This window comes from Tachysurus fulvidraco, chromosome 4, assembly GCF_022655615.1.
Source record: "Tachysurus fulvidraco isolate hzauxx_2018 chromosome 4, HZAU_PFXX_2.0, whole genome shotgun sequence".
Classification (NCBI taxonomy): domain Eukaryota; kingdom Metazoa; phylum Chordata; class Actinopteri; order Siluriformes; family Bagridae; genus Tachysurus; species Tachysurus fulvidraco.
Window position 1 is genome coordinate 31058646 of NC_062521.1, and position 21239 is coordinate 31079884.

The 21239-nt window shown below is 43.0% G+C and overlaps 2 protein-coding genes across 2 annotated transcripts; both read left to right on the forward strand.

Annotated features, from left to right (window-relative positions):
* The first annotated feature begins 66 nt into the window (after positions 1-66).
* On the forward strand, positions 67-6119 carry LOC113635236. Its single transcript, XM_047812605.1, has 14 exons — positions 67-191; positions 686-840; positions 952-1073; positions 1722-1783; positions 1882-1989; positions 2172-2326; positions 2431-2552; positions 3201-3262; positions 3363-3470; positions 3671-3825; positions 3930-4051; positions 5571-5632; positions 5733-5840; positions 6041-6119. The coding sequence occupies exons 1-14, from the start codon at positions 67-69 to the stop codon at positions 6117-6119; spliced, it is 1545 nt and encodes a 514-aa protein (XP_047668561.1).
* Positions 6120-9282: 3163 nt separating this feature from the next.
* LOC113646504 lies at positions 9283-20012 on the forward strand. The gene is made up of 9 exons (XM_047812606.1): positions 9283-9422; positions 9527-9648; positions 11876-11937; positions 12038-12133; positions 12350-12528; positions 12621-12742; positions 12825-12886; positions 19400-19701; positions 19900-20012. The coding sequence occupies exons 1-9, from the start codon at positions 9296-9298 to the stop codon at positions 20010-20012; spliced, it is 1185 nt and encodes a 394-aa protein (XP_047668562.1). The 5' UTR covers positions 9283-9295.
* Positions 20013-21239: the final 1227 nt, after the last annotated feature.

A 21239-nucleotide genomic window follows, 5' to 3' on the forward strand; every position in this document is an offset into this window, starting at 1 on the left:
TTCTCACAGTGGAGGTCTGCTTTGGAAAGAGGAGGAATGAAAGTCAGTCATAGTAAGACAGAATACATGTGTCTGAATGAGAGGGAGGGCAGTAAAACAGTGAGGATACAGAGGGCTAAGACGGTGCAGGAGTTTAAGGATTTGGGGTCAACCATCCAGTGTGACGGGGAGTGTGTAAAAGAGGTTAAGAGGTGAGTGCAAGTGCATTGGAGTGGGTCTAGAAAAATGTCAGGAGTGTTGTGTGAGAGAAGATTTTCAGAAAGAATCAAAGGAAAGGTGTACAAGACAGTAGTGAGTGCAGCTCTGCTGTATGGGTTCAAGACTGTAGAAGTGAAGAAAAAACATGAGGCAGAGATGAAGGAGTGACAAGGATGGACAGGATTAGGAACGAGCACATCAAAAGGACAGCTCAGGTTGGCTGTTTTGGGTACAAGGTCAGAGAGACTAGATCGAGATGGTTTGGACATGTACAGAGGAGGGATATGGTTATATTGGTAAAAGGATGTTAGAGATGGAGCTGCCAGGTAAGAGGTCAAGAGGAAGAACAAAGAGATATATGGGTGTATTAAATGAGGATATGAAAGAGTGCAAGAGTAGAGGATGCTGAGGATGATTCATTGTGGTTTGTTCCAGACATTTGTTTTTAACTGTAAAAAATATTCACCATACTGCTTTATTTCATCAGATCTGGTTCAGCTGTGGTTCAGACTAGGATGGTCTTCAATTCCTCCTCTCCTGTTCCCAGTGAAAGTTTGGTCCTCAGTGTAATCCAGACTCTTCTGAGTGCTCGACTCAAAAACCTCACTGACTCTGTAAAAGTGCTGAACTTTACCTATGAGAGTATGTATTAATTTCTAATAACACAATCACATACTATATAAAACTGTATCAGGCTCTTAATTTTTTTTACCATCATCAGTGATTCTAAAGCACATTTGATTTGTTCCATAGAAACATCAAACACCAACTATGCAGTCATCTTCATATTCAACATCAGCAACATCAACATATCAGAGAACCCTGACTTCAGGAACAACACTTACATCATATTAGCGGGCATCATCAATAACGCTGTGGGTGTATATGAGCAAATGCTCAACAATATGTCTATAAAAGGTGTTGGATTACTGAGGTGAACTCTTTGTCACTGCATAAGGCATTCCACTCATAAACAAATGGATTATTTTATCACCACAAAACTGTTATTAGAGTAATAATTGGGACAAAGTTGGGTTTCTGTGTGGTTCGTATCTTAACCCTGAGTTTAGTTGCTGGTGAGCAGGGAGTTTTTAAATGGGAGCGGTATCACCACCACTTCACATTTATCCACAATAACAGTGATACAGAGAAAAAACAGACAGCACAGCTGCAACTAGATAATGATCACTTAATCCTAGTAGGCTAGATCTAAAAAAAAAAACCCTCGTGAAACACCTTCATATGAGACATTACCCACTACTGGTGAGTGTGACATCACATAAATTTAATGCTAAACACAGACAACACCAAACCTGATTAAATATTATTAATTTGTTAGTACTAATAAAATATTATTAATAATATTATAACAGATTCATTATTAAATATAAAATGATGTCTGAAAATCCTGTTGTTTCAATAAAATTATGTATATTACTTTGAAAGATGCAATCATTATACAAACAGAACAGTGAGATACTTGTATATTCATTTAAGATGATTCTTTATCTTTCTGTCTTCAGCTAAATACACTTCTAAATATACCTGGTGCAGAACCGTTCAAACCCTATAGTATTTCTTTCACGTAAGTTAATAGCACTATTCATTTATCCTTTCAAAAATATTTTTTGTAATTCTCGTTATACAACAAATTGTATTCTGACTTTATTCTACTATTAACAGGAGTTCACAAAACCAGGTGGATGGTTACATGAATTACATCTTCAAAGATGGAGACACCAAAACACCAGCAGCGTTCCTCAATAAGCTTAAAGCACAAAGCACACCTATGTAAGTGTCCTGATATTAATTTCAGAAGTTTACATTCAGTCAGTGTGTTCTTACCCTCTGTTTGTAAAGTCTGTTCTTTTATATATAATTAATAATATTCTTTCGAACATTTGAATTTTACAGAGAATTAAATCAGCAGTCTGACTGTAAAAAATAATCACCATAATGTTTTATTTCATAAGATCTGGTTCAGCCGTGGTTCAGACCACGATGGTCTTCAATTCCTCCTCTCCTGTTCCCAGTGAGAGTTTGGTCCTCAGTGTAATCCAGACTCTTCTGAGTGCTCGACTCACAAACCTTACTGACTCTGTAAAAGTGCTGAACTTCACCTATGAGAGTATGTTTGTTTTACTGATAACACAAATATGTATTACACAAATTATTCTTTCATCTCTATGATGTCTTTATCTGTATTTCAAAGTCATCTGATTTGTTCCACAGAAACTTCAGACACCCGCTATGCGGTAAAATTCACATTCCAGATCAGTAACATCAGCATTTCACAGAACCCTGAATTAGTGAATGATACCTACAACCAAGTGGAGAGCATCATCAACAATGTTGTGAGTGTACATCACTATGTGCTTAATGATATTCTCACAAATATCCAGAGATGACGTTGGATCCAGTTGCTCAGATGAATAAAAACAGTTTAATAGTTAGTTTAAAAGTCACCAGATCAACCCAGGGTTATCTGAGGAAGTACAGACTCACAGTGGGGTAAATCAGGGAAAGGTCAAAATACAGCAAAATGTAGATACAATAGTTAAAACTCTGCAGAAATCTGCAAGAGGATCATAAACAATAATCGAATAGAGGACTGCAATGGGGGAATTTAAAAGGGTCAGATATGTCTCACAGAAATAGTAGAAAGACTTTGCAATGGCAGACATCAAACATATTCCATATGTAGGGACATAAATGAAGTGAATTCCCTCAGGGATGCAAAGCAGTTCAGAACTCAGGTAACAGTGACACCTGTGGTCAGTGCGAGAAGTACAGGTCTAACCTTTCTGTGTTTAAAATGTATGATGTTCAAAGAGACAGGGAGGTGTTGGTCTCTCTGCTCACTCTGGTGCTGGATCAAGCAGTTTAGGGAATGAAGGGATGGATAGATCATGTCTGTATATTCTGTTGAAAGCAAACAGGAAAAAAAATCATCTGTTCTTTCGTCAAACACAAAAACTGACTAATTATTTCTCTTTCTACAGTTAAGCACACTTCTAAATGAACCTGCTGCCAAACCGTTCGAACCCCAGAGCTCTCTCTTCACGTAAGATCACAGCAGTGTTCTTTCCACTCTCAAAGAACAGTGTGTTAATTGTTATTGTTCAGTCAATTGTATTGTGACTTTTGTCTTCTACTGCTAACAGGAGTTCAGGAAACCAGGTTAATGGTGACATGACATACCACTTCCAAGATGGAGACACTATAACACCAGCATCTTTCCTGAATGAGCTTAAAGCACAATGCACACCTATGTAAGTGTCCTGATGTTAATTTCAGAAGTTTACATTCAGTCAGTGTGTTCTTACATTCTGTTTGTAAAGTCTGTTCATTTATATATAATTAATAATATTCTTTCAAACATTTGAATTTTACAGAGAATTAAATCAGCAGTCTGACTCTCAAAAAATAATCACGCTTAATAATCATTAATAATAATGCTTTATTTCATCAGATCTGGTTCAGCTGTGGTTCAGACCACGATGGTCTTCAATTCCTCCTCTCCTGTTCCCAGTGAGAGTTCTGTCCTCAGTGTAATCCAGACTCTTCTGAATGCTCGACTCACAAACCTCACTGACTCTGTAAAAGTGCTGAACTTCACCTATGAGAGTATGTTTGTTTTACTGATAACACAAATATGTACTACACAAATTATTCTTTCATCTCTATGACTTCTTTATCTGCATTTCAATGTTATCTGATTTGTTTCACAGAAACTTCAGACACCCGCTATGCGGTAAAATTCACATTCCAGATCAGTAACATCAGCATTTCACAGAACCCTGAATTAGTGAATGATACCTACAACCAAGTGGAGAGCATCATCAACAATGTTGTGAGTGTACATCACTATGTGCTTAATGATATTCTCACAAATATCCACAGATGACTTTGGATCCAGTGGCACAGATTAATAAAAACTGTTTAATAGTTAGTCTAAAAGTCAACAGATCAACACAGGGTTATCTGAGGAAGTACAGACTCACAGTGAGGTAAATCAGGGAAAGGTCAAAATACAGCAAAATGTAGATTCAGTAGTTAAAACTGCACAGAAATCTGCAACAGGATCATAAACAATATTCGAATAGAGGACTGCAATGGGGGAATTTAAAAGGGTCAGATATGTCTCACAGAAATAGTAGAAAGACTTTGCAATGGCAGACATCAAACATATTCCATATGTAGGGACATAAATGAAGTGAATTCTTTCAGGGATGCAAAGCAGTTCAGAACTCAGGTAACAGTGACTCCTGTGGTCAGTGGGAGAAGTACAGGTAGTGACTCTAACCTTTCTGTGTTTAAAATGTATGATGTTGAAAGAGACAGGGAGGTGTTGGTCTCTCTGCTCACTCTGGTGCTGGATCAAGCAGTTTAGGGAATGAAGGGATGGATAGATCATGTCTGTATATTCAGTTGAAAACAAACAGAAAAAAAATTAATCTAATATAGTGGTCCCCAACCCCCAGGCCGCGGACTGGTACCGGTCCGTGGATCAAATGGTACCGGGCCAAGCAAGGAACATTAAATTATTTCCATTTTATTTACCGTGGTGTATTTCTCTCGGGTTTGTGCGACTTTCCATGGACCAGAGGTTAACCGGGAGTTGAGAGACGTCACTTAAACACGCACCAATACCGCACATGCGCAAAATATCGTGATATCCGGGCGGTTTTAGTTGACGTCTGGAGCTGAGTGGCTGCAAGCGGTATCTAGCGGAATCTAGCATGTCTGTGCAAGAAGAAGATCAACTGCTGGGGATTGCAAATGACAGCCACCTTTAAACTACGTTCGAGACAACAACTCTGCCGGTGTTCTGGATTAAAGTCATGGTGGAATACCCTGAGATTGCCAACACAGCACTTAAATCCCTATTGCCATTTCCGACATGCTATCTGTGTGAAGTGGGGCTTTCTGCAGTGACAGCAACCAAAATAAAACAACGGAATAAACTGGACATAAGCAACACACTTCGGGTGTCATTGTCTCCTATTACCCCCAGATGGGTCCGTCTCGTTGCAAAGAAACAAGCTCAAGGTTCTCATTGATTTAGCATTCTAGTGAGTTAAAATGTTAAATCACTTATATTCATCTTTGGTGTAACTGTATTTTATTTTGAAGGCATGTTTAAATACATTTAAATTAAAAGTACTAAATCAAAACAATCTAAAATATAAACAATCAACCCCCCCCCCCCCCCCTAGCGGGCCACAGTAATGTTATCAAATGTTGACCAGTCCGCAGCGATAAAAATGTTGGGGACCACTGATCTAAAACAATGAACGATTACAGAAACAATAGAAAGGAATGTTCTTTCGTCAAACATAAAAAGTGATTAATTATCTTTCTTTCTACAGTTAAACACACTTCTAAATGAACCTGCTGCCAAACCGTTCGAACCCCAGAGCTCTCTCTTCACGTAAGATCACAGCAGTGTTCTTTCCACTCTCAAAGAACAGTGTGTTAATTGTTATTGTTCAGTCAATTGTATTGTGACTTTTGTCTTCTACTGCTAACAGGAGTTCAGGAAACCAGGTTAATGGTGACATGACATACCACTTCCAAGATGGAGACACTATAACACCAGCATCTTTCCTGAATGAGCTTAAAGCACAATGCACACCTATGTAAGTGTCCTGATGTTAATTTCAGAAGTTTACATTCAGTCAGTGTGTTCTTACATTCTGTTTGTAAAGTCTGTTCATTTATATATAATTAATAATATTCTTTCAAACATTTGAATTTTACAGAGAATTAAATCAGCAGTCTGACTCTCAAAAAATAATCACGCTTAATAATCATTAATAATAATGCTTTATTTCATCAGATCTGGTTCAGCTGTGGTTCAGACCACGATGGTCTTCAATTCCTCCTCTCCTGTTCCTCCTCACCAGCATCTTTCCTGAATAAGCTTAAAGCACAAAGCACACCTATGTAAGTGTCCTGATATTAATTTCAGAAGTTTACATTCAGTCAGTGTGTTCTTACCCTCTGTTTGTGAAGTCCATCTCCATCTTCTACCGCTTTATCCGGGGCCGGGTCGCGGGAGCAGCCGACTAAGCAGGGATGCCCAGACTTCCCTCTCCCCAGACACTTCCTCCAGCTCTTCCGGGGGAATGCCCAGGCGTTCCCAGGCCAGCCGAGAGACATAGTCCCTCCAGCATGTCCTAGGGCTTCCCCTGGGCCTCCTCCCGGTTAGACATGCCCGGAACACCTCCCTAGGTAGGCGTCCAAGGGGCATCCAAAACAGATGCCCAAGCCACCTCAACTGACTCCTCTCGATGTGGAGGAGCAGCGGCTCTGAGCTACTCCCGAGTGTTCCTCACCCTATCTCTACGGAAGCGCCCAGCCACCCTACGGAGGAAACTCATTTCGGCCGTCTGTATCCGGGATCTTGTCCTTTCGGTCATGACCCAAAGCTCATGACCATAGGTGAGGGTAGGAACGTAGATCGACTGGTAAATAGAGAGCTTCGCCTTGCGGCTCAGCTCTTTCTTCACCACAACAGACCGGTATATCGACCGCATCACTGCAGAAGATATACCAATCCGCCTGACGATCTCCCGCTCCATCCTTCCCTCACTCGTGAACTAGACCCCAAGATACTTAAACTCTTCCACTTGAGGTAGGAGCTCTCCGCCAACCTGAAGGGGACAAGCCACCCTTTTCCGGCTGAGAACCATGGCCACGGACTTGGAGGTGCTGATTCTCATCCCTGCCGCTTCACACTCGGCTACAGACCATCCCAGTGCACACTGAAGGTCCTGATTTGAGGAGGCCAACAGTACAACATCATCTGCAAAAAGCAGAGATGAAATCCTGTGGTCCCCAAAACGGACTCCCTCCGGCCCCTGACTGCACCTAGAAATCCTGTCCATATTAATAATGAACAGGACCGGTGACAAAGGGCAGCCCTGTCGGAGTCCAACATGCACTGGGAACAAGTCTGACTTACTGCCGGCTATGCAAACCAAACTCCTGCTCCGGTCATATACGGACCAGACAGCCCTTAGCAGAGGGCCCCGGACCCCATACTCCCAGAGCACCCCCCACAGGTCACCACGAGAGACACAGTCGAATGCCTTCTCCAAATCCACAAAGCACATTTGGACAGGTTGGGCAAACTCCCATGCACCCTCCAGCAACCTGGCGAGGGTATAGAGATGGTCCACGACCGGGATGAAACCCGCATTGTTCCTCCTGAATCCGAGGTTCGACTATCGGCCGAATTCTCCTCTCCAGTACCCTGTCATAGACTTTTCCGGGGAAGCTGAGGAGTGTGATCCCCCTGTAGTTGGAACACACCCTCCGGTCCCCCTTCTTAAACAGAGGGACCACCACCCCAGTCTGCCAGTCCAGAGGCACTGTCCCCAGGCGCCACACGATGTTGCAGAGGCGTGTCAACCAAGACAGCCCCACAACACAACAGAGACTTGAGGTACTCGGGGCGGATCTCATCCACCCCGGTGCCTTGCCACTGAGGAGCTTCTTAACTACCTCAGTGACCTCAGCTTGGGGGATCGATGAGTCCACAACCGAGCTTTCCCCTCCTGAGGTGCTGGACGGTTTGCCAGAATTTCTTTGAGGCCAACCGATCCTTCTCCGTCCTTCTCCATGGCCTCACCGAACTCCTCCCAGACCCGAGTTTTCGCCTCCGCAACCGCCCAGGCTGAAGCTCGCTTGGCCCTCCGGTATCTATCAGCTGTCTCCGGAGTCCCCCGAGCCAACCAGGCTCGATAGGACTCCTTCTTCAGCTTGACCGCATCCCTTACTTCCGGGGTCCACCACTGGGTACAGGGATTGCCGCCACGACAGGCACCGGAGATCTTACGGCCACAGCTCCGAGCAGCTGCGTCAACAATGGAGGTGGAGAACATGGTCCACTCAGACTCAATGTCTCCAACCTCCCTCGGGATCTGGTTTAAGCTCTGCCGGAGGTGGGAGTTGAAGATCTTTCTGACCGAAGACTCTGCCAAACCTTCCCAGCAGACCCTCACGATACGTTTGGGTCTGCCAAGTCTGTCCAACTTCCTCCCCTGCCATCGGATCCAACTCACCACCAGGTGGTGATCAGTTGACAGCTCCGCCCCACTCTTTACCCGAGTGTCCAAGACATACGGCCGGAGGTCAGATGAAACAACCACAAAGTCGATCATCGACTTCCCCCCAATGACGCCCCTCCAGGCATCACTGTCGCAGCGACCATTGAAGTGACCATTGAAGTCCCCCAGTAGAACGACGGAGTCCCCGGTCGGAGCACTTTCCAGCACCCCTCCCAGAGACCCCAAGAATGTCGGGTACGCTACACTGCCATTTGGCCCATAAGCACAAATAACTGTGAGAGACCTATCCCCGACCCGAAGGCGCAGGGAAACAACCCACTGGTTCACCGGGGTGAACTCCAACACATGGTGACTGACCTGGGGGGCTATGAGCAAGCCCACACCAGCCCGCCTCCTCTCACCACGGGCAACTCCAGAGTAGTAGAGAGTCCAGCCTCTCTCTTGAGGAGTTGGGTTCCAGAGCCCAAGCTGTGCATGGAGGTAAGCCCAACTATCTCTAGTCGGTATCTCTCAGCCTCCTGCACCAGCTTAGGCTCCTTCCCCCCCCAGCGAGGTGACATTCCATGTCCCTAGAGCCAGATTACGTGTCCGGGGATTGGGTTGCCGAGGCCCCTGCCTTCGACTGCCACCCAATCCACAATGCACCGACCCCTTACGATTCCTCCTGCAGGTGGTGGGCCCACGGGAGATCAGCCCCACGTCGCTCCTTCGGGCTGAGCCCGGCCGGGCCCCGTGGGGAAAGACCCGGCCACCAGGCGCTCGCATGCGAGCCCCAACCCCGGGCCTGGCTCCAGGGTGGGGCCCCGGTTGCTTCATACCGGGCGATGTCACGGACCTTGATATTGCTTTCCTCATAAGGGGCTTTTTTGTTTGTGAAGTCTGTTCATTTATATATAATTAATAATATTCTTTTGAACAGTTGAATTTTACAGAGAATTATATTAGCAGTCTAACTGTAAAATATAATCACCATAATGTTTTATTTCATCAGATCTGGTTTAGCTGTGGTTCAGACCACGATGGTCTTCAATTCCTCCTCTCCTGTTCCCAGTGAGAGTTTGGTCCTCAGTGTAATCCAGACTCTTCTGAGTGCTCGACTCACAAACCTCACTGACTCTGTAAAAGTGCTGAACTTCACCTATGAGAGTATGTTTGTTTTACTGATAACACAAATACGTACTACACAAATTATTCTTTCATCTCTATGACTTATTTATCTGTATTTCAAAGTCATCTGATTTGTTCCACAGAAACTTCAGACACCTGCTATGCGGTAAAATTCACATTCCAGATCAGTAACATCAGCATGTCACAGAACCCTGAATTAGTGAATGATACCTACAACCAAGTGGAGAGCATCATCAACAATGCTGTAAGTGTACATCACCATGTCCTTAATGTCATTCTACAGGCATTCCTGATCTTTTTTGTAACATCAGTTAATCATTAGTACTCTTTCGAGGGAATTTGACACTGTGTCAGGGCTGACACTATGGGAACGCTACTTTAAGGAAGTGGTCTCTGAAGCTCTGTGGGCACACATACCAGTTTTACGGCATAGGAAGGACACGTGATGAAGTGATTATGCACAAGTCCATATAATGGCATTTTCCGTCACATTACTTCAGCTTCTTTGTCTTTGCTTTGAACCTGGGAGCTCACTTTTTGCGATTTCTCCCGATCTGACCAAAAAACTATTATCACATATTTTTTTATTTAAGGACTCAATTTAATCAATGAGGAGCTCAATGTAGGAAATGAGGGGCAAGAATGAGTCAAATTGCCACTACATTCTCTGGTGTCGATTAGCTCCAGGAACCGAGCACAGGTGCTGTTATTTAGCTTAGATTAGACTGGTCCTATTAATAGTTAGTGTTGTCCACTCTAAGCTTGACTATTGCTCCTGCTTTCACCTCCATGCAGGCATATTCCATATCCACACACCTCCACACTGTGATGTTGAGGCTGTGGAATGACCCATATTCTGCCTGTTTATTTTCCTCTGCCTTTTAGGAAAGACCTACCTTCTTGTAGGATAAGCTTGTGTGGTGCTGCACACAATCGAAGATTTACAGGCCTACCAAGCTGACCTGCTAAAGGAGCTCATCAGTGGTCAGAAGGAATCCTAATGCCGGAGGGCTAGGGTTTCCACGGATGCCCTTTAATGGCCATCTCCAAAGCTGTCTACCCCACCACCTCATGTGGGGTTCAGCTGTGACCACCCATGCTCCTTACGTGTCATGGCATCCTGGGATAGCCCTTCCAGCTTGCTGTTTCAGGGCGAGGACGGCGAGAGGCTAACACCTCTCTCAGACCTCCTGGCAGCATGGAAGCTTCTGCCAGGTGTGTCACAGTTGGTTTTGGATAACGTGGTAAAAAACACTACAGAATCCAGTCAACATCCTGTCCTCCTCACTTAAGGTTGTGCCCACTGTTGTTGGGACAGACCAAAACTTTGTCGTGGACATTCTGAGGTTTGAGAGATTTAACGTATAATGTATAACACTGGTGGAAGTCTTACTGGATGTTGTTTCTGCCTAATTACTGACAACTCATCTCCAGTCCCCACTCCTCTTGTCATAATCTTAAGAAAACAACTGATGACAATGTCAGTCTCTGGTCAAGGTACAAGGTAAAAGCTTAGCAGGACAAGGCCTTATAAAAATCTTTAGATTCGAAATTTCCACCACACCGGAACCGAGCACAGGTGCTGTTACTTAGCTTAGCTTAGACTGTTCCTATGAAAGGTAAGAATTGTCCATACTGAGCTTGACAATTGCTACGGCTTCCACCTCCATGCAGGCGTCTCCCATTTCCACAGACCTCCACACTGTGCTGTTGAGGCTGTGTAGTGACACATATTCTGCCTGTTAATTTTCCTCTGACTTTTAGGAAAGGCCTACAATCTTGTAGGTTAACCTGGTATGGTGCTGCACACAACCACAGATTTACAGGCTTACCAAGCTGATCTGCTAAAAGAGCTCATCTGTGGTCAGAAGGAATCCTAATGCCCGATGGCTAGGGTTTCCAAGGTTGCCAAACCTCGTTCCTCCAAGAGAAACTTCTCTCATTTTTGAGGAAAGGGGCAAAGAACATGTTCCCCTCCCAGATCAGGACTCCGGCTTTTACAGACGGTATTTGGTGGCAGACCCGTCAGGCGAGAGGAGGCCGTAGGCGTGTCATTTCGGCACGGCGTAATAAGAAGCAATCCTGATGCTTGAGGATTCCTAGGAAGGTCCTTTTCAGGAAGGTTTCCCCTACATCCTGCCCTGCCACCTCTGGTGCTTTGGGGAGCAGTGGGCTACATGCCTGCTCCTCTTCCTTGCACAGATCTGTACCCTGAGATAGCACCTGCCAGTGCACTGTTTTAGAACACCAGGAGGGTTAGGTTTAGGGTTAGAGTTACATGCTGTGGCTTCGTACCCATCTTATGTGTGAAAAAGACTCTGTTTTCTACTACAGTATGAGAGTTAAATGTATCAACTGTTAAATTCTTGTGTAAATTTTCATTTTAATACAATATAATTAAACACATTGTGTATTAGTGAAATGATTTAATGTCTCACATTCATACTGATGAATTATCTTTCCTTATCCAGTTAAACACACTTCTAAATGAAGCTGGTGCAGAACCATTCAACCCACAGAGGTCTTTCTTCACGTGAGTTCAAAGTGGTGTTCTGTGCAGAAAATACTTTCTGTATTTTGAAATGTAAACCAAATTATATTGTGATGTTTGAATATATTTCTACTGTTAACAGGATTTCAGGAACCCAGGTTATAGGAGACATGTTCTACAACTGCCAAGTTGGAGACACTAAAACACCAGCATCTTTCCAGAATGATATTTCACCTGTGTAAGTGTCCTGAAATATAATTTCAAAAGTTATTTGTTCTAACAAAATGTGTTAAATGCCCCCCCATTCAATTATAATTAGTTGCTCACTTTGTTGTTCTATTCTAAACGATCCAGTTTTCATCAGCTATTATTTACTTAATGAGTGTTTAACTGTTCTTTATGTTCTACTTTTTCTTCATGTACTTTACAAGTTATATTTGCTTTCTGATTTCAGATTGGGGAATGTTCTGATATATATTCGTCTAGTTTTTAAGAATTTGACCAAAGTACCTAGTGAGGCTGATGTTCTCAATGCTTCTAATGCTCTGCTGGATGCAAAGATCAGAAGAGCACGAGATCTTGTAACACAAAAACTGAGTGATCCTGTGAGCATACAGGATGTCACCTATCAGAGTGAGTCTAGTTTATTAATCTCCCTAAATTAGAATTAAAATATATTAACTGTAATGTGTTAAATATAATTCTGTTCATTATCTACCTTTTAGAAATTGACAACCACTCATACATTATAAGCTTTGGATTCAAAATCAGCAATGTGACAATCTCCAAGGACACTCAGCTGAGGAATGGAACATATTCTTTAATCCAAAACATCATTAACAGCCTGGTATGTGTTCTGCTCTTGTCCCAAAATTACACCAAAAAATAAATTAAAAAAACAAACATTTAACACTGTTTATCTATTTTAGCTGAACACTATTCTAAATGTCAAAGGTGCTCCTGAATTTGTCTTCCCACAAGCAAACTACATGTAAGTATCTTGATTTTTCATCATGAAGTTTCTTGACCTCATCATGAGTCCTGCTTTACAAAACTGATTCAAAATTCAAACATGCAAGTATACTTGCCTCTTACCCTGAGAGATGGTGGAACCAGTAGAGCAGTGCTGGTAGATCAGAGGGTGTGCGGTGCAGTGCAAGGAGTGAGGAGGGCTTTGAGGTAAGAGGTAGCTGGTCCATCTTTGGCTTTGTAGACAAACATCAGTGTTTTGAATCTGATGCGTGCAGCTACCGGAAGCCAGTGGAGGGATCGCAGCAGCGGGGTGGTATGCAAGAACTTTGGCCGGTTGTACACAAGCTGTGCAGCTGCATTTTGGCAGACCTGAAATGACTGAACAAGTACCTGAGCAGCCTGTGTGGACAAAAATGGCCGAATCCTTCTAATGTTGTAGAGAAGAAAGTGACATGAGTGAGTCACATTAGCAACATGAGAGGAAAAGAACAGTTGATTGTACATGGTTACCCCAAGGTTGTGAGCTGTGACTGAAGGGAAGATCAGATCATTGTGCAAGAATATAGCAAGATCATGACCTGGGGACTAATCACCTTTGATGATCAGCAGTTCAGTTTTGAGAATTTTTATGAGCGTCCTTCCAGGTAGGAAGTAAACCATTCCCAAGCTGATACGCAAATCCCAAGACTCTTGAGGGTGGATAAGAGAGTCTTGTGGTTGATCGTATCAAACGCTGCTGAAAGGTCAAGGAGGATAAGGACGGATGACAGTTTGGCTGATCTAGCAGCATGTAGCTTCTCAGAGACATCCAAAAGGGCTGTCTCTGTGGAATGAGCTGCTTTTAAGAAAGACTGGTTGGGGTCTTGGAGGTTGTTCTGTGAGAGATAGACAGACAGTTGATTATAGACAGTTCAAGAATTTTTGAAAGAAATGAGAGAAGTGATACCGGTCTGTAGTTACTGATGTCTGATGGATCCAGAGCAGGTTTCTTTAGGATGGGAATAACCCTTGCTCTCTTGAAAGTAGTTGGTACCTGACCAGATGCTATGGATCTATTGACGATATTGGAAATGAAGGGCAGAAGGTCTTGCGAGATGGTCTGGAGCATAGTGGAAGGGAGTGGATCCAATGGGCAGGTGGTAGGATTGCAGGACTGGATGAGTTGTAAAATCTCTTCTGCTGCCACAGTTGAGAAATGTGACAACGAAGGTGTAGGGGAATCCATACTCTGAGATGTAAGTGCAGTCGGGGCTGAAGTGAAGGTCCGGCAGATTTCCTCAATCTTCTCCTGGTAGAAAGAAGCAAAGTTTTCTGCAGTCAGGGAGGATGAAGAAGGTGGATCAGGGGTTTGAGCAGAGAAGAGATGATGAAGTCTTGGCAGAAGTCACATCTGAGGAGAACTTGACAAGAAGTGTTTGGTAAGAATCAAGATCTGCATCAAGTTGTGATTTCTTACACTTACCCTCTGATGATCTTAGCTCTCTTCGATTGTTGTGCAGCACATCTGAAAGCCAAGGAGCAGAACAAGAAGTTTTCTTGGGTTTAGTGGACATAGGGCAGAGGAAGTCCATAGTTGTGGAAAGATATGAGAGGAAAGTATCTGTGGCTGAGTCCAAGGTTAGCGAGGAAAAAGACTCAGGATCAAGAAGGGAAGAAAGAGTTCCAGAAGCTACAGAAGAAGGGGAGACAGAGTGAAGGTTGTGGCGGGTAAGAGCGAGGGGGTGAGAGGTAGTTTTAAGTAGGATAGGTAGAGTGATGGTGAAGGATACCAGGTGATGATCAGAGACATGTACTGGGGTAGCAGTCACGTCTGTAGCTGAAGAAGGACAGGTGAAAACCAGGTCCAGGACATTGCCTTCTTTGTGTGTGGGGATGTAGCATGATTTTAAAGTGGTGCAAAAAAAAAAGTGCAAAACACAGGAGAAAATTGACAGTGGTGATTGTTAACACCATATCAGCTGTTTAGTGCAGAAACAGCCACGGGAAAGAAGCTATTTTTCAGTGTATTTGTTCTGGCTCTGAGACAACGGTAGCATCTGCCCAATGGGAGAATTGTTAACAGTCCATGGTTGGAGTGAGAGGGATCTTTGATGAGGCCCCTCGCCCTTTGCAAACAGCATTTTTTGAAAATGTTCTCCAAGGTGGGTAGTTCAATACCGATGATTTGTTGGGCGGTTTTCACCACCCTCTGAAGGGCTTTACGGTCTGAAGCTGTGCAGCTGCTGTACCACACTGAGATGCAGTTTGTGAGGATACTCTCAATGTTACAGCGGTAAAAGTTCTCCAGTATCCTGTTGCACAGAGGAGACTTTAAGTTTCCTCAGAAAATATAGGCGCTGTTGTGCCTTTCTGATCAGAATGGAAGAGTTCAGAGACCAGGTGAGGTCCTCAGAGATGTGTACTCCAAGGTACTTGAAGCTAGGTACATGCTCAACAGCAGTTCTTTTGATGCAAATTAGAGGATGAGTGTGATTGCCAGCATGTCTGAAATCCACAATGACCTCCTTTGTCTTTCTGGTTTTAAGTTCCAGGTTACTGTCCTCACACCATGCTACTAGTTGCTTGATCTCCTCCCTGTAAGCCGTCCCGTCGTTACCTTCAATAAGGCCTATGACTGTGGTGTCGTCTGCAAACTTTATAATGCTGTTTGAGGTATGGACAGGTATGCAGTCATAGGTGAAAAGGGAGTATAGTAGTGGAGACAATACACATCCCTGAGGGACCGCAGTGCTGATGGTGAGACTGGAGGAGGTGACAGTGTTCAGACGAACAGACTGTGATCTGTTCTTTAGGAAGTCCAGAGTCCAATTGCAGAGTTGTGTGCTGATGCCAAGTTGTTCCAGCTTCAGTCTTAGCTTGGAAGGGCTAACTGTATTAAAAGCCTAGCTGAAATCAACAAACAGCATCCTGGCATAGGTGTCAGGTTTATCCAAGTGAGTCAGGGCAGAATGAAGTACAGTGGAAATGGCGTCCTCAGTTGATCTATTTGGGTGATAGGCAAATTGGTAAGGGTCCAGGCTGGGTGGCAGACTTTAAAGGCTTTAAAGTGGGTGAGGACCAGTCTTTCGAAGCACTTAGTGATGACAGTTGTGAGTGCGATGGGAAAAAAGTCAGCCATTTCTGTTGCAGTGGAGTGCTTTGTCACCGGCACAATGGTAGCAGACTTGAAGCAGGTGGGGATGATTGCCTGGGCCAAGGACAGATTAACCCTCTGGGGTCTGAGGGTATTTTTGGGCCTAGAGAAGTTTTGACATACTCTGATATTTGTGCTTTTTTCAGTTGATATAAATGGCTAAAGTCTAATATCACTGTAATCAGCACAAACTGGACTACAATAATATGTGGGCAGCATGTATGTACATGATTGTGTTTTTGAGAAAACAATGCGTGGTTTATGCGTGGTTAGTGAAAAATTAAACATTATAAATCACTTGAATAAGGCCATAAAACACATACAGAACATTGGAATCTGTTAAAACTTGGTGCTTCTTACAGCATCGTTTGGGGCGTTGATCTTGTTTGTATAGCCCGCGTCAGGTAATTTCCATATGAATGGCGTGCGTGCCATAGGTGGGATCACCTTAGCGCTAATGAGGTTGAGCCAGAAAAACTGTACCTCTCTTTACTTGCATACAGATTACACAAAAAGACAATATTTGCTTTCGATTTTAATTACATCATTTAAAAGTAGACATTTCAGGCTTTCATTAGACATATGTATCATGTTCGTGTGATAAGTATTGGCAGAGTTATCAGTTCATATTTGTAACGTGTTTCAGGAAGATGGTCAAGGAGACAGAGATGTCTGAATGCACACCCTGGTTATTTTCATTTGCCAAAAGCACAGCATTTTGTTGTTATTATGAAGGCAGTCAAATAAAAGTAGACACTTCACAGTTTCGAATGATGTATTACATGTATGTGTATGATTATGAATGACGGAGTATTTTAAGTGGATTTCACGTTGAAGAGGGCACCGGCGCGCACCGGCGCGCCTTTCGACCCCAGAGGGTTAAAGATGTCCGTGAAGACCTCAGCCAGTTGCTCCGCGCATGCTCTGAGTACATGACCAGGGATGCCATCAGGGCCAGCTGCTTTCCTCGCATTCACCCTTCCGAGGGTGGCGCACACTTCGGAGGTGGAGAGTGTAAGTGGCTGCTCACCTGGTAACGGCTCTGTTTTGAGCAAGGGCTCCATGTTCCCCTTTTCAAAGCGAGTGTAGAAGAGGTTGAGCTCGTTGGGGAGTGAGGCAGAACTAGTTGCAGGTGTTGCGTTGGGTGGTTTGCGGTCAGTGATAGCCTGTATTCCTTGCCACATGCGTCAGGGGTCAGAGTTGAAGTGCTCCTCAATCTGCTGTTTGTAAGCATGTTTGGCTTTGCAGATTAACCTCCTCAGATCAGCTCTGGCGATGCTGTAGGCCCCCCGGTCTCCAAGACCTGAAGGCGGTATTGCGTGCTTTTAGCAGGAGACGGACCTCCTGGTTCATCCATGACTTCTCATTGTGGAACACTTTGATGTTTTTTAGTCTAGTCACCCGATCCAAAACCGAGCTATTGATGTGATCAAGGACAGCATTGGTGTAGTTGTTGATGTTGGTGATGGAATCAGTCATGGCCTGTGAAGCAAATTCACTAAACTCTGTGTGTGAGAACTGCTGCTGGAGAGAAGCGTCAGCCCCATCCAGCCAAACTTTAACAGTCCTGATAGTGGGTTTCACATGTCTGATGACTGGAGAGTACTTGGGCAGTAGAAACAATGGGAGATGGTCTGATTATCCGAGGTGGGGGAGGGGTGTGGCTCTGTAAGCATCGGCCAAACTTGTATATACACGATAGAGTTTTTTGTCTAACTGGTGAAACAGGACACATTCTGTTGGAATTTTGGCAGAACAGATCAAATTGCAGTGATTAAAATCACCAGCAACAATAACGGCTCCATCAGGAAGCACTGTCTGCAGTTTGTTGATAGCAGAACTTAGTTCTTTCATGGCTATGCTAGCCTTAGCATCTGGGGGGACATACACTGCTATCACAACAACGCATGTGAACTCACGTGGTAAATAAAAGGGTCTACACTTAATGATCAGGTATTCAAGATCAGCAGAGCAGTGAGAAGAAACAGTGACAGAGACAGAGCACCATGTTTTGTTTACATATATTCATAAGCCACCTCCTCTGTTCTTACCCGTGCATGCTGCATCTCTATCCGCCCTGAAAATCGGGCGCCCCTCAAGCTCCAGCACGCAGTTTGGGATGCCGGTGTTGAGCCAGAGAAGACCATGATATTGCAGTCCGTAATCAGTCTCTGTGTGAGGGTACAGATCCTGAGCTCATCCAGTTTGTTGGTCAGGGACTGAACATTGGCTAGAAAAATACTTGGAAGCGCTGGTCGATGTGGGTTTAGCTTTAACTTAGCCCGGATTCCTCTACATTTTCCCCTTCTCTGTTTTCGGTCTCTGTGTCGGCACCGGACACGTCCGGTCGGGATAAAGGGCTTGCTGTCTTGCGGATTTTTGGACAAATGTGAAAATAATGTCCAAAACAGAGTTTGTGCAGATGTGACCAATATCTAAAAGTGACTGTCTGTCTGAAAATCGTGCAAGCACGCAGAAGAATAGTGCGTAAGTAAGCACAAACATGGCAAATCTGTGAACGACAGAGTCCTTCTGTCAGGAAACGGGATGTCTTAACAGGTAAAAATCTAGACCTGAATGCTGGGATAAAATAAAAATAAATTTATTATGAAAACAAAATTTCAAACACATGGAAAACACTAAAGAGACTAGGCAACCGAAATAAGGAAACGGGAACCAGAAAATAGGACATAAAAAACACAAACGGAATGACTCAGCAAAAACACAGGCACAAGAAAATTGGTATATATACACAGAGACCCAAGGACTACCAAGCTGCAACCATTACCACTGTTTCAGGGATGCTATATAGTGGCTGACCCGGTTCTCTTCTCGGAAAAAAAAAAACGAAGCAGTTTCTAATCTCTCGCCATGTAGTGCGCTCGAGTCAGATGTAGTGCAGTTTATTGCTCAGAGAGTAAACATTTGAAAGTAGAATGAACAAGAGATGCTGGGCGGATAAGGTTTGTGTTTAGCCTAGCATGGTCACCCACCCACTTCCTGCACTTCAGCTTCATCGAGCACTATTTTTTGATGTTCTCCCTCTGGTCACTGGCATCAGGCAAAGCAGAGGACTGGAGGCCTGGTCTCTGCAGCAAGCTAAGGTCGCAAAGCTTTTCCAACACATCATCATGTAGGTTGGTTGTTGAATGATTTACTTTAACAACATCTGGAGGTCATAAACATGGACAGCGCTGTCTCTAGTGTCTATTTACTGTGAATAGTTTGGCTAAAAATGTAAATAGCACCTCAAAGAGTCATAGAATACACTGCCGGCAAAACAGAGAAACTGTGCCAACAGGGTCAAAGGACACCTTGGTCTGTTTTATTAATTTTAGGGGAAAACCCTTTTTAAAATCAGAATGATACACTCAATCTATATTTTTCCTTTTTCTCCAGATTTAATGGTACAGAAATTGTGGCTAATTCAGAATACATCTTTGTGGGAGGTGACACCAAGTGGACACCAAGTGGATTTCTATATGCAGTACTCAACATTAGCAGTCTGTCGACCCTCACTACTGCTGCTGCCCAAACAGACCCCCCTGTCCACGTAGTCCTGAGGCCCACAGTCCAAGCACAGAGCACCACCACTGGTGGAAATTCTGCATGGATCCTGGGAATCATTATCCCCTGCAGTATAGTCATTATTCTCATACCCTGCTGGATTCTACTCTGTGTAAGTGTCACCAAAATCGCTTGTAAACCATATAAGTTTAGGATGCTCTTTGACATGGAATATAAATATTCTTATTTTTATGTCAATAATTTGTTGCAGAATCTGACTAAGATTATTTATTTCGATTAAAGATGTTATTTTACAACAATAAAAATAAGCATAAATATCTAATCAGAATCTCTCCTCTACTCCCCCTTGTTTCTCTTTATTTAACTCTCAGTGTTTGCTCTGTGGCTGCTGTGCTGGTTTAAGGAAGCGCTACAGCAGAAGACGGTCCTACACCGTCCAATATGCAACAAGAAATGGACTCTTTTAAAAACAGATTATGTGTGAAATAATATACATGTGCAATAATGACCTTTATTTTTTTATTATGAATTTATTTTACTATATCTATCTATCTATCTATCTATCTATCTATCTATCTATCTATCTATCTATCTATCTATCTATCTATCTATTAAGATATATTTAACTAATCTATCTAAATATATGATTCTATTTTATTTAACCTTAATTTCCTAATTCCCCAAAGTACTGTTCTGAACTACTAATATTAAGCTGCATGTTGCAAATTAAAGAGCATATTTAATATGATAATGTATATAATTTTAATAAATAAATTTAATTCAATGACATATAAATGGCAGACTAATGTCATTTATAATAAAGCTCATCGTATTATTTTTTTCTTTAATATTACACAGCAACTTTGAAAGTCATATCACCATATTACAAACACAGCCTTCTTCCACCTTAGAAATATTGCCAAGCTGAGAAACATCCTGTCTGTATCTGATGCTGAGAAGCTAGTTCATGCATTCATGACCTCTAGACTGGACTATTGTAATGCATTACTAGGTGGTTGTCCTGCATCTTTAATAAATAGGCTACAGTCAGTACAAAATGCAGCTGCCAGAGTTCTCACTAGGACAAGAAAGACCATATAACCCCAATTTTATCATCTCTACACTGGCTACCTGTTAAGTTTAGAACTGATTACAAACTGCTGCTACTTACGTACAAGGCTCTTAATGGTTTAGCTCCCATGTATCTAACTAGTCTTCTAACACGTTGCAATCCTTCACGCTCTCTGAGATCACAAAACTCAGGACTTCTGCTAGTTCCCAGAATATCTAAGTCTACTAAAGGTGGTAGAGCGTTTTCTTATTTAGCTTCTAAGCTTTTCAACTGTTTGGGGCTCAGACACACTTTCCCAGATAGACATAACCCTTTAGTGAGACATACACATACACTCCCTGACAAAAGTCTTGTCACCTATCCAAGTTGTAGGAACAACAAATAATAACGACTTCTAGTTGATCATTTGGAATCAGAAGTATATATACACACAAAAATATATTATTTCTAAATGATTACCAAAATAAAATCTTATCATGCCTTGATTTTTAATTATTTAATTAGGACAGAAAGGTCAGACTGTTAGTCTGATATGTCATGCATATTACAATTTACAACCATAATGGAAAAACACTGTTTTTTCAACACTGTAATAACAAATTAAGTACAGATCTCAGTTGGTGCTGCCTGTTTTAAATA

Coding starts and splice junctions, on each gene's coding strand:
- LOC113646504 (XM_047812606.1), top strand. CDS start 9,296: ATGGTCTTCAATTCCTCCTCTCCTGTTCCCAGTGAGAGTTTGGTCCTC. Junction 12,529..12,620: donor ACAGGATGTCACCTATCAGA/GTGAGTCTAGTT, acceptor TCTACCTTTTAG/AAATTGACAACCACTCATAC. Junction 12,887..19,399: donor TTCCCACAAGCAAACTACAT/GTAAGTATCTTG, acceptor CTTTTTCTCCAG/ATTTAATGGTACAGAAATTG.
- LOC113635236 (XM_047812605.1), top strand. CDS start 67: ATGTGTCTGAATGAGAGGGAGGGCAGTAAAACAGTGAGGATACAGAGG. Junction 3,826..3,929: donor GCTGAACTTCACCTATGAGA/GTATGTTTGTTT, acceptor TTTGTTTCACAG/AAACTTCAGACACCCGCTAT. Junction 5,841..6,040: donor AAAGCACAATGCACACCTAT/GTAAGTGTCCTG, acceptor TTATTTCATCAG/ATCTGGTTCAGCTGTGGTTC.